The following is a 13826-nucleotide window of genomic DNA, read 5'->3' on the forward strand; positions in this document are numbered from 1 at the left end:
TCTGCTAGCCTAATTACCGTGAACAAAAGCATCCAATTATTCTGCCTGAGAAAATAGTCTACAGCTTATTGGTTATAGGATCTGACTAGATAGCCCTTTATCCAATTCTAGGCAGAATCTGCTGACACCTGCCTCATCTGCCAACTGTATTATTTGGAGATTAAGCCTCTCATTAATGTCAAGACTAGTTTCACACCCATGGTACTACAGGCCTGAGGCTTCAACATATGTTCAACCTGTATGGGTATTGGGCACTAATTAACTAGCAGCAAAACATAGCTGCAGATGTATACACACACACACACACACACACACACACACAATCAAATTCCTTTTGAGAGATATGCACTGGGATTAAAAAAAGATACTGTTTTGCATTTCCCTGAGTTAAAAAAGTTGAGTGGAGAGTGTTAAAAGGAAGGTATTTGTCAGATTGATGCAGTGAAGGTAGGGGGTGGTCAGGGATCCAGAGGAAGGGGACAGAATCTTAAAACTGGCTATTCATCCAGGAAATAAAAGAGCACTCTTTTACACAAAGACTAATGAAAAGTTGGAATTCTCTGCCAAATCCAGGAGTCAATTTTTAAAAATTAATGACAGAAATCTGTATTGGTAACCACACTGCTCTTCTTCGAATAGTGTTATGAAATGTTTTGTGTCCACCAGAGAGTCTGTTTGACTCGCTGACTGAAAGATAGCATCAGCGACAGAACAGCACTCCTCAGTTCTGAACCTTGGTGCCAGGCCAGATTCTACACTCAGGATTGGGACAGGAATGGGGACGGCGGTGGGTGCATAAACCATTCGACTGAATGGCGAGGGTGATACCAGATGAGACAACTGTTTTGATAATGACCACTGCTGTATGGTTTGAACTGAAGTTAAACTGCTTTCGTCATCGATACTTCCGGCATTTCAACACACATTTCAACACTCCCTCGCATACTTTCAGCATGCATTTGGAAAGTTTAAACCTCCTAATATTATGTCTCATCTCCATGCAAGGACTAGACATGCCTTCCTACTTGGACATCAAATTCAGAGTTGCAACATGGCCATCTGTGAGGAGCAGGTGGTGGGTGGAAGGCGAGGGGATGCCGCTGAGACGAGACAACACTGTTATGAAGCAGAATAATATTAGGATGAAATGGTGCATATGTTCAGGAGGTCTGTGCATATCCACCTTAATCCAACATTAGTGAGCATCTACTTCCTTGTCTATCCTCCATCCTCCACTGCCCAATCTCAATTCCTGCTCTCTCAATCTGATTTCCAAACAATTCCTGATTACCCAATTCCATTTCTGAACCCTGCATTTGACAACGTTGTCAACCATTCCCTCAACAAGCTCCCCTTTAAAATTATCATAATCACACTATCCAAAACTGCCAAGCTTCAACCCAATTCCTTTTCATATTCCCAAGTCTGTGGTTCCATATGCAACTAACTCCAGTTTATGGCTTTCCCCAGAAATCATAAGCTACATCCTCTTAAATTGTGTTTTTAATTGCTGTTTATCCTTTCTGTACATAATCATTCACACCACTCAAAGTCTCAGCAGGTCTGCCTATCCTCTTACACACCAAAATTTGGAACAGCGTCACCTCAATTCACAAATTCTGAGGTTTACCACGGCTCCTCTCTCAACCTCAGCTGTCCCTGTACTGGCTGCACAACACCCATGTCACACATGTTAAATGTAAGCTGAAGCACAGGGCAAACAAGTAAAATACATGCTGAATAGCAGGGCCAAGGGAAGCACAAGGATCAGAGGCACCTGGATGTGCAGGTATATTAGTCCCTTAAGGTATCAGGGTAGGTGGATAAAGTGGTTAAGAAGGCATATGGGATACTTGCCTTTATTGGTTGAGGTACAGAGTTTAGGATCAAGCAGGTGAATGCTGAACTATATAAAACATTGTTTAAGCCACATCTGGAGTACTGCGTGCAGCTCTGAAATCCACATTATAGGGAAGGATGTGATTACATTGGAGAGGGTGCAGAGGAGATTTACCAGGACGCTCTGAAGGTCCCTGAACCCAAAATGTTAATTCTGATTTCTCTCCATAGATGATGCCAGACCTGCTGAGTTTTTCCAGCAATTTCTGTGCCTCGTTACCAGGATGTTGCCTGGAGAGTTTAGTTATAAACAGAGATTAGACAGACTGGGACTATTTTCCTTACAGCAGAGGAGATTGAGAGTAGACCTAATTGAGACATATAAATTTGTGAGGCCAGAGATAGGATAGACAGGAAGAAACATTTCCCCTTAATACAGTGACCATTGGGGGTCAGGAGGGGGCAAAGATTTAAGGCAATGGGCAAAAGGTTTAGAGGTGAGGAAAAATGCTACACAGAAGGTATTGGGAATCTGAAACTCATTGCCTGTAAGGGTAGTAAGTATTCATATATGCGCTTGTTTTAATCAAGGCATACAAGGCTGTAGGCCCAAGTGCTGGAAAACAAGATTGGAATAGTTGATTGTTTTTGACCAGTGTAAACTGAATGAGCTCAAAGGCCTTTTTCTGTGCTATAGATTGCTCTGACTCTATGAGTCTCAAGTTTCAAGTTCTCCAGCTCAATGTCTGTAAACCAAAGCCAGATGCAGGGAATGCGGCCACTCCACCAATGTAACTTTAAGCAGAACACGTATTTGGTCTGGTCACCAAGATCCTCCCTTCTGGAATCTTCTCCCTGACCTGAGCCTGTCAAATATCTTCAAAACCTAAACCTTTCTCCAAGCTTCTTTGGACAAATGGCGACAATGCAAGCTTAGCACAGCAATGCAACAATGTCCTTTATACAAAGTGACTTTGGTCAAGGGATAGATACTGACCAGTCAGCAGCAGCAGTAACTTATATTTGTATACCACCTTTGAGGTGATGCAAAGCCCAAAGAAGATTCATACAATGAAACACGACACCAAGTCACATTGAGAGTGGTATGGTCAGATTAGCCAACCCTTGGAAGAACCAAAAACAGAAATTGCTGGAAAAGCTCAGCATGTCTTGCAGCATCTGTGGAAATAAATGAGAGTTAATATTTCAGGTCCAGTGACCTTTAGTTTGGAGGAAGGGTCACTGAACCTGAACGTTAACTCTGATTTCTCTCCACAGGTGCTGCGTGACCTGATTTACAGCATCTGCAGGTCTTCACTTTTCCTTGGTTGGAAGACATTGATACTAGTTTTACTCCAACAATGCTTGTCATCTTAAACAAACTGCGCTGGAGAGACTCAGCAGCTCTGGCAACATCAGTAGAAAGATAAACAAGAGTTAATGTTGAGTCCATTGACCTTCATCAGAACTGCTCTGAGGGAGGGTTACTGGACTCACAACTGTAACTGTTTTTCCTCTGTACAGATGCTGCCAGACCTGCTGAGTTTCTCCAGCACACTCTGTTTGTTTAAGATTTCAATAAATGGTTGATTGGAGGAAAGTGAGGCGGAGAGGCGTAGAGAATCAACTGTGCTGAGATACAAGTCCAGCTGAGATGGCAGATGGTAAAGTGTGGAGCCGGATGAACACAGCAGGCCAAGCAGCATCTCAGGAGCACAAAAGCTGACGTTTCGGGCCTCGGCCCTTCATCAGAGAGGGTCTAGGCCCGAAACGTCAGCTTTTGTGCTCCTGAGATGCTGTTTGGCCTGCTGTGTTCATCCAGCTCCACACTTTGTTATCTTGGATTCTCCAGCATCTGCAGTTCCCATTATCAGAGATGGCAGATGGGATGTTGGTCTAGCCTTTCATCTAAAGGCTAAATATGAATTGTAGCAGATATGTTTATGGTTCCCAATTAGCATAAAAATCTACAAGGGAGCAAGGAAAAGGATTCTTTCTTAAATAATAATCAAACATATTGGAGATTTGGAATGTAAGATGGAACTCAATGGTGTTTTATTGCACTTTTCAGATTCTCCATTGCCCTCCAACTCTACAAGCCGAAGCAGCAAATACTAAAGTGGTTTAACATTTACATACACACAAATCTTTATGTCTGTACCGTCATAACATGCAATAAAACAAAACATCAACTGATGAGAGATGGCAAGGTGAAGGATGCTCTCCAGCTCGTGACTTTAGAACAACCCAAACTGTGTCACATTCTCGGTAAACAGGGTCTGTGACAAGACTTCAGTAGCTGGATATATTGTTCCCATAACCAAGAGTGAATGAATAAGAAGTTGATTCTTCCAGAGTCCCTGAACCAGTGGGGGATGACAGAAGCCAGACAAACAAATGTAAACATGGCTTAAGTGTTCCCAGTAATTCGGAGTCAATTCAGCAGGTCTACAACAGTTTGGCTACCAAAGATGCTCCATTAGGTGTGAAGGGTCTATTCCCCATGTATTATAAATGGCATCAGTTCTGTTTGAAAGGAAGAGTTCACTCAATATACAATGTTCTTACTTAGCCCTGCATGCAGTCAGCATCAACATAGCTCAGTATTTGTTCAATGTGGCAAAGCAATGTTAGATTGCTTGCTACCATTTCTGCCAATTCAGTCCCTTTTCTTAGTGCAGCCACTGCCTCTCTGTGAAACGTGTGATTTTTTTAACTCTCCTGATACTTCACCCAATATGATAATTCTCGATTGTTTCCAGGCTTCTCATAACTGTGCATGTAAACTGGGCGGCAAGGAGAGGAGACACTAGATCCTGGCTGAATTTTCAACCAATGATCCAGAGACTTGACTATGATGGAAATACTAATGACAAGACCAATAAACAGTAGCTTAAAAATACACCACTCAGATACAGAGACCTTCAATTCTGTCACATCATAACATGCACTGCAGCAACTCTCAAAGCTGGAGCAGGAGTTTGGGATACCCACCATCTCCAATTAATAAATCTGCTGACTTAAGCATATATCATGATTTACCTATCACTGGGTTGAGAACCTGGGAATCCTGACCTAAGAACACTCTGCAAGCACCATCATCTGGACTGCAACAATAGGTACTAAATACCCAGGGATAACTATGGAAATAATTATTTCAGCCTTGTGGTAAAGATAATACCCCAAGAATTTTTTTACAACTTAAAAAGACAACACAGAGACATTCTGGGGGTCAATACCACAGAAAGAAACAGAATTACCTATCGCACCTTCAGGCATTCCAATGCATTGTACATCCAATAACATACTTATTAAGTACAGTTACTGATAAGCAGCCAGTAACATTTACTCAAATACCACATAATGACCATCGCCATTGAAACAAAACCTAAAGAGTGCAGAAAAGACTTGCAAACAAAAATGACTTCAGGGATCAGGAACCTCAGCTATGAAAACAGATTGGAAAGGTTCAGATTCATCCTGTTGGAGACATGAGGGTTGACAGGAGATTTGATGGACATATTCGAAATCATGAGGACCCTAGATAGGGAGAAACTATTTCCATTGTTGGAAATATCAAGAACAAGAAGTCACAGGTTTAAGGTAATTGGCAGAAACTGTAATGTGAGAAAAAATTTCTTCACATGGCACATGGTTAAATTCTGGAATATGTTGCCTGAGAGTGGTGGAGGCACCTTCAATTAAAACATTTCAAAGAGAATTTGTCTATTATCTGCGTAGGATGAATGTGCAGGGCCCTGACGACAGGATTAGGAGAGCAAACAAAGATGGCAGAGGCGAATGGCCGCCTTCTGCGTTGTAATTATTGAGATTTTGGTGAACATTATCCTTTGACAAATCAATGGATTATCATCACAATCCTCCAATATCAAAACACAGCAGCTAACATTGTCCTGAAACTGAACTGAACCAGTCATGTAAATGCAGAAGCTACAAGAACAGATGAGAGGCTCGGAATCTAGCAACAAGTAACTCACCAAAGCCTATCCTTCTGATATCTAACAGATACTAGTCAGCACTGTCATCGTGGAATCAGAAACACTAATATGTTAAAAAGATTATCCCCGATTGCCTCTGGTTCTTTTACCAATCACCTTAAATCTATGCTGAAATCAGGTTTTATTATTTGATGGCACATGGAGTTCACTGGCAAGCCAACATTTATTGCTGATTGATATTGTCCTTGAACAGGGTGGCCATTTCAGAGGGCAATTGTTCACCAAAGATCCTTAGGCAGCACCTTCCAAACCCATGACCATTTCTATCTCGAAGGACAAGGGCAGCAAACTTATAGGAAATCGACCAGCTCTAAATTCCCCTCTAAGTCACTCACCATCCTGACTTGGAATTATAATCGCTGTTCCTTCACTGTCACTGGGACAAAATCCTGGAATTCCCTTCCAATAGCATTGTGGGTCAACCCACAGCATGACTGCAGTTCAAGAAAGCAGCTCACCACCACCTTCTCAAGGGCAGCCAGCAACACCCACATGCCACAAGTGATTAAAAAACAAGTCATCCACATTGCTGACGATTCGGTCTTAGACCTAGGCCCGAAACGTCAGCTTTCCTGCTCCTAAGATGCTGCACGGCCTGCTGTGTTCATCCAGCTCTACATCTTGTTATCTCAAACACAATGCTGTGGGTTTATATTCAAATGAGACCAGGTCAGCGTGGCAGTTTTCCTTCTCTTACTGGTCTTTTAAAGAAATTAACAATAGTTTCATGGTCACTGTCACTAAGACTAGATTTCAGCTCCAGATTTATTAGTTAAATTTAAAGTCCATAAGCTGCCAGAGTGGATTTTAAACCCATTTCGCAGCATGAGCATGGGTCTCAAGATTACTGGCTCAATGATATTACCACAACACCCCTGAATCAGTTGAAAGACAAGCAAAGGAAGATCAAATTAAGACAGCATTAAAGAAAAGCTCAAAAATATGTTTAAATTATTCATTTTAAAGGGAATAAAACCAAACCATTTAAATTGTTTAAACTCTTGCCAGTCGGGGCGAAAAGTTGATTGGCAATGCATTATTGTAATGAACTTTGGGAGAGTTTAATGAGCAATTAATATTAATCCACTAAGTTCTTCAAAATCACTCCAAAACAATAAATGTTGGCCAATCAGCAATACCCATGTCCCATGGCCAAATTTTAAAACAAATTGTTTCAACTGGAATTTATGAGTGAATGGTGACTTGATTGAAGCGAACAAGATCCTGAATGGTCTTGATATAGTGGATGTGGAGAACCTGTTTCCTCTTGTGGGTCTGTCCAGAAAAAACGGGCACAGCTTAAAGATCAGAGATCACTATTTATGAGAGTTGAAAAGATCATTTTCTGAGTGGGCTGAGACACTTTGGAACATGCTGCCTCAGGTGATGGAGGTGGGGCCACTGAGTATTTTTTAAGACATAGGTAAATACAGCCATTAGAAAACAGATTCAAAGGTTATTGGGGAAAGAGTGAAATGTGGAACTTGAAACACAAACAGCTCAGCTACAATCTGACTGAATAGTGGAGTATGACCAGGGGCTGAATAACCTACTTCTGCTCATTTTTTTTTGTATATGTTTGCACAAGAAAGAGGCTAAAGGCTAGATAAACAGCAGTGTGGCACAAATTAACTAAAATGTTTTCAAAACTGGTAGTTAATACTATATCCTTTTTTAAAAATAAGTCTAATTCCCTTCATTCATAATGATGCATGTTATTAGCATATTTGCCACAAGATCCAGATCAATATTTATGGCATGGTGTCAGCACCAAATCTGTATCTAGTCTTGGGGGTAGATGGTCTTTAGACTTGTTCTCCACAATTCTAGCTGAATGGCCAGTACTTACTGAAAACATGGCAGTTGCCATTTTAATTGCTGCTAGCAATTCCTAAGAAGAATTAGGGCACAGTGTACAGTACTTAAATAGTGCAAACGAATGCATGAATCCACACATTGTAAAATGTATAGTAACTGATGTCACAGCACAGCCTCCCTGTAATAGAAATTATCTTCAGGGTTTAAAATGTGAACAAAACAAAGAGAGTCTAGGTAGTACTGATCAGGAGGATTTGCCCAGGGTATAAATAGAATATGGGAATGGGATGAGTGTGAACCCTCGTGATAGTTACGTTGCAGTGATTTATGATCGCCTACACAATGCGTGAGGTCATCCTCACTCCTTACATATAAATAGGTGTACACTTCATGCTTTCACCAAATCCTGCAGCACAGGGCAGCTGCAAGAACAGAACAGACTCAATTAACTAGTGCATAGATATTAGTTAAAATCCCAATATCCTTCCATTACAGGTACATACTGACTGGCACATAGCATTTCTGCAGTGGAACTCTGCTGCAAGTTCTGAGGAAGGGTCACCACACCCAAAATGTTAACTCTGACTTTTTCTTCATAGATGCTGCCAGACCTGCTGAGCTTTTCCAGCAACTTCTGTTTTTGTTCTTTGCTGTGGGCTCCAGTTTTCACACAGGATACATTGTACGCAACAGGAGTCAGAGTATGTCATTTAAATTAAGAGGTAATGTGATAGCAATATCAGGGAATGAGTTAAAGGCTTGAATGATAGACAACCGTTTTCTCTACTGCAATAAAGGTCTATTGTGTATTCACCTTTCCAATGATATGACCCTCACAACTGTTCTGCCAATATTTCAGGACCTCAGCAGCATCAAGAGGACCATGAAATTGCTGATGTGAGAAATAAAACACACTGGAGCAACGTAGTGAGGTGTGCAGTACTTTTATAAAATGGAAATAAAGCCATATTTGAAATGAGGAAACTTTCTTCTGCTGTTAACCCACCCTCTAACAGTACAGAAACTGATGGATATTGGGAAAGACACAAGAAGCTACTGAACATAAGAGATGACTAGGGATCTAACTAACGTTAGGAAAACAGTGAGTTTTCAAAAACTAATCAAGTTAATTTGCTCACTTGGCCAAGAAGATCCACTTCAGTTAAATATTGGAAAGCCTGCAAACATAAGTAGCTCAACAAGGTCGACTTGATTGAAAATATGGAAAGTCTTCGATAAGGATAATGTAAAAAGTTCAAAGAAACAATAAGGTGTACTGAAGGATGTACAAGGTAGCAGAAACAAAGGAACTCCAAGACCATGATTCATTTATTGCACCTCTATGGTCCTGGTATTCCCATAATATTATGATCATGGAGTTGTTGGCTAATCATAGCAATCAGTCTTCATCACTTAGCTCATAAATCCAGGTCCAAGGTGAAGACCCCTGCCCTCACTCCCCAGCCACGTGGGGACATTGAGGAATGACAGACCCAAAGTCACCTGCCCTCCCTCTTATCAAATCACTTGTAACGTGCTCCTAAACACTGATTCCTAAATAGTAGGAAAGACAGACTGAAATTGTTAGCTAAAACCTGAGTCTTCGCAGATAGCTGTAAATTAGCTGTATGCTGTCAGGGAGCTTCACTGCGTCCATCAGCAGGGGCAGCAACATACTGAGCATCAGCTGTCAGCATCATTCTAGGAATAAGAACTTCCATTAGACATTAGTGACAGACAATTAAACTTCAACAGAATTCAGTGATTCACAAAGGATCATGTTGGATGATGTTTTTCTTACCATATTCAATCTAATCCCATCTCCTCTAGACTCCTGATAGAGCAACTCTCCTACTAACCCAGGGAAGTTCCTCCAATTAACAAAGCCACAGACACCAATTACACTGTTCATACAGCATGTCTTCCATTGCTAGCAGGTCACTTCAACATGATTATCAAGATGTTCTCCATAATCTATGTCCTGAACACAGAGGAGGCCAGTCAGTCACTCATTTCACCATTCAGAGCAGATGAAATCCTAACTCACCTATGGCACCTGACCAAACTGAGCAAGAATCAGTGCTTCAATATCAATGACCAGTGCAGGAATATGTCAGACTAGGTGTTATATCTAGCTCCCTTAGGACTACTACAGCAATTTTAATGATGTAACAGTACCTAGATCATCTGATAAATGGAAGCCTGACCAAGAGAACCTCATATTCAAACTGAAACGGACATTTTGAAGGGAAAAATCAGAAAGCACTTTCTGAAAAACAAAGTGTAAATTCTGATCTTCCACCATCCAAAAGGTCTGGTCCTGTAGCGACAATTGAAATTTTCAATACCGATCAGTTTAGAGGCTGGGAATTCTGCAGTGAGCAACAACCTCCCTACTCTTTAAAGTCTGTTTACCATCTATAAAGGCACAAGTCACCAGTGTTCTGGAATTTTCTTCACTTGTGTGAACATATGCAGCTCCAATGACAGTAACCACCATTCAGGCCACCACTCAATTGACACCCCATTTGCCACCTTCAACATAAAAGCAGGAAAGTACAGTGGAGGCATTATCAAATCTCACTGAATGGCAGAGCAGACTCAACAGGACAAATGGTCTTCTCCTATATCTTACAGCCTTTGACCCAGTGATACTGAAAAAGCAGTGATATATTTCTAAGTCAGGATGGTGAATAACTTGGAAGGGAACCTGCAGGTGGTGGTCATCCCATGGCTTTCCCATTATGCGGCAGATACAGCAAAACTTTAGAAACTCTGCAGCACCTAGGTCAAAGCAGTCTGCTTGATCAACACTCCACTTTTACCTTAAGCATCCACTCACTTTAACATCAGATGAACAGGGCGACAGTAATTACCTCTACATGTGCAGCAACTCATGAACGTTTCTTTGGTGGTGCCTTAGCAATCACCGCCCACCAACACCAGCAATGGTCATATCCTTCAGAGAATTCACTTTAGAAATTCCTGGCTCGGAACAATCAGTGCTTTATTAACAGTGAAGGATATTTGATATTTGCCAGTGTCACTGTTCTAACGTGGGCAACCGCAGAAACCAATTTGCACACAACATCCGACAATAAGCAGTGACCAGATAATCTAGTCGAGTGACACTGCTTGAGGGATAAATATTATCCAGCGCACCAGGGGGAATTCATCTACTTTTCTTCATAAATGTTCCACAGATCTTTTATGTCCATCTCAGTTTAGCTTCTCATCCAAATAGTGAGAACACACTACTCAGTCTCATCTCAGAACAATAACAAACTTGAAATAAACTACTCTTTCCTCTTCATCTATCAGGGCACTTTTTTTGTTTAAAATGTGAGTGTGGGATTATTTCGATGCCCCTGTTCAATTGTAAGGCACTCTGGAGACACACTTCATTTGAAGGTTCCCTCCTCAATCTACAATAAACAGCCTAGGGCTCAAATAGGAGGCTGAAAAAACACACCAAGCAAGGCAGCATCTGGAGAAAAAGAGCAGTCAACGTTTCAGGTATTACCCTTCTTCAGGACTGCCAGGCTTGCTGTGTTCTTCCAGCCTCCCGTTTAACTATCTTGGATTCGAGCATCTGCAGTCTTTTTTTTTGTCTACTGCCCAGGGCTCACTTGAGTGACACCAGATTTCCATCTAACCAAGTGCAAATTCACCATGTCTTACTTCCCACCTGAGTATCCGCATCAACGCGAGAAAATAGAGGTGCAATCATTCAGCGCTTACTGTTTGCTAATTTAAGTAGTCCGTGGCTGTACAATTGGCAAGACTAGGGCGACACGGTGGTTCAATGGTTAGCACTGCTACCTCAGTGCCAGGGACCCAGGTTCAATTCCAGCCTCGGGCAACTGTCTGTGTGGACGTTGCACATTCTCCCAGTGTCTGCATGAGTTTCCTCCAGGTGCTACAGCTTCCTCCTACATCCAAAGATGTGCAAGTTAGGCAGACTGGCCATGCTAAATTGCTCACTGTGTCCAGGGATGTGCAGATTAGGTGCATTAGCCATGGGAATAACACGGTTACAGGGACAGAGTAGCTAGGTGAATCTGATTGGGATGCTCTTTGGAGAGTTGGTGGGCTGAGTGACCTGTTTGCCCACTGTTGGGATTCTATGAACTAGAGGGGTGGTTCCCAGACAGGGCATTGGCAGGGTTTATAGCTTGTTCTCCAGTGTCCTCCTATTTTGAAGGATGTTGGAAATAGTCAATGTAAAGACCACATTGGTCCCAGTACAAATTTTTGGCACAGCATACTACTGGTTCCTTGTTCCAATCACTGTGTTTCAACTAAGAGGTGTTTCTTACTGCAGCAGATTGCAGGCCACACATTCCCGCTGCCTCAGTCACTCGTTATGGAAACAGTTGAAAAACAAACTCCGGAGCCCACTCCACTGCCGTGTTGACCACAGCCAAAGCAGCTGCTCCCAGGGTTGCCGTCAGTCCCCACACTGCCACCTTCACCAGTTGGTTGGCCCCCACTGGAAGAACTGCTCCTTCAGCATCAGCTGGGGGCAGGCGAGGCTTCTCCCTGAACTGTTCACGGAGCACAGCATCAGGACGCTGCCGAGATGTAGCCACCTGGAAGTCCTGGAAGGTGCTGATGGCAATGCTGCAGAGGCAGAAGGGAAACAGTTAACACAGTGACCAGTGGCAGGGACAACTAGATTTAGATCACAGGTAATGGGGTCTTCAAACAGATATTTACTTGAAAGATAGCAAAGATGAGGGTCTTACAGTTATAGGGACAGACTAGACATGCTGGCATTGATTTTCATTGAACAGAGAAGGATGAGGGGAGATTCAACAGTAAACATGGAGAAGTTGCTTCAAGTGGCAGTGAGTGAAGTTAACCAGAGGACACAAAATAATTTGCAAAAGAGAGGCATGGGAAGAATATTTGTTCTGTGGGAAAAGCTGAACTGATACACAGTTACTGTTTAAAAATAAGGGTTTGTCCATTTGAAACAGATAAGGAGAACATTTTTCTCATGGAGGATTGACAGCCCTTGAAACAATCTCCAAAAGACTGAGGAAGTACACTACTCGAAAGAAACAGAAAATTGGAGCAGGAGAGGGCCATTCTGCCCTTCGAGCCTGCTCCACCATTCTACATGGTCATGGCTGATCATCCAACCCAGATCTCTGTTGCTGTTTTCTCCCCATATCCTTTGATCACTTTATTCCTAAGAACTATTTCTAACTCCTTCTTGAACATTCAATGTCTTGGCCTCAAGTGCTTTTTGTTGCCAAGACTTCACCAGGCTCACCCTTCTTTAGGTGAAGAAATTTCTTCTTACGTCAGTCCAAAACAGTCCTGTGTAAGTAAGAGGTAGATAAGACTCTTAATAAGCAACAGGTTGACCGGCATATAGAGCAATAATTTTAGCCACAATCCTACTGAATGGCTGTACGGACTTCAGGGGCGAGTGGTCTATTTGCACTCCTAATTGGTAATATAGCAGGAATTTCTTTTCTCAACTCAGTAAATGATGTTGATATAGAATGCATCGCCTGAAGGAGCAGTGGAACGAGACTCTTTAGCAACTTTAAAAATAAACAGAACGAGATAAACACCTGAAAAAGGAAATACAATCAGACTTATAAGACTTTTGGAGAAGGCATGGAGTGTGCAACTGGCTGGTTAGCTCTTTCACAAAGCCAGCACAGCCACAATGGACTGAATGGCCTCATTTTGCACTTTATTATGCTATGATTCAGGCTCCTGAGCCCTATTTTCACAGCTCAGTATTTGGTTCATGAAACTGTCAGAAATTTTGATGCAATAAAACGTGCTGCAACCAGAAGTCTTTTGGTACTAAATGCCTTAGCATGTTTACACCTGCATTCCACGTGACAGAATATCAATACTGCACTTATCCTGAATAAGTGACAAGGACACTGGGATGAAAATAGGCAACCTACCCAGTTGCAACTCCTTTCTCTGGTACATTACTGATACTTGTCGCATTTTGAATAATTTGGATACCTTTCCTCTATTCTCTTTCATGATATTAAAAATCTTAATTTTCAACTTTCAGTATACCTTGTGCAAATTTATTTTTTCTTTATTTATTCATGGGATGAGGGCGTTGCTGATTAGGCAGCATTTATTGGCCATCCCTAACTGCCCACAGTG

General features: G+C 41.9%; 1 protein-coding gene across 1 annotated transcript in view; it reads right to left on the reverse strand.

Moving 5' to 3' along the window:
* Positions 1–3888: 3888 nt before the first annotated feature.
* zgc:63863 (uncharacterized protein LOC393372 homolog) overlaps positions 3889–13826 on the reverse strand; it is a 55915-nt gene continuing 45977 nt past the window's right edge. Inside the window, exon 8 of the mRNA XM_059640600.1 lies at positions 3889–12299. Coding sequence (XP_059496583.1) covers positions 12041–12299 — 259 coding nt within the window. The 3' untranslated portion in view covers positions 3889–12040. The remainder of the gene's footprint in view (positions 12300–13826) is intronic.

The sequence above is a fragment of the Stegostoma tigrinum genome, chromosome 2 (genome assembly GCF_030684315.1).
Source record: "Stegostoma tigrinum isolate sSteTig4 chromosome 2, sSteTig4.hap1, whole genome shotgun sequence".
Lineage (NCBI taxonomy): Eukaryota > Metazoa > Chordata > Chondrichthyes > Orectolobiformes > Stegostomatidae > Stegostoma > Stegostoma tigrinum.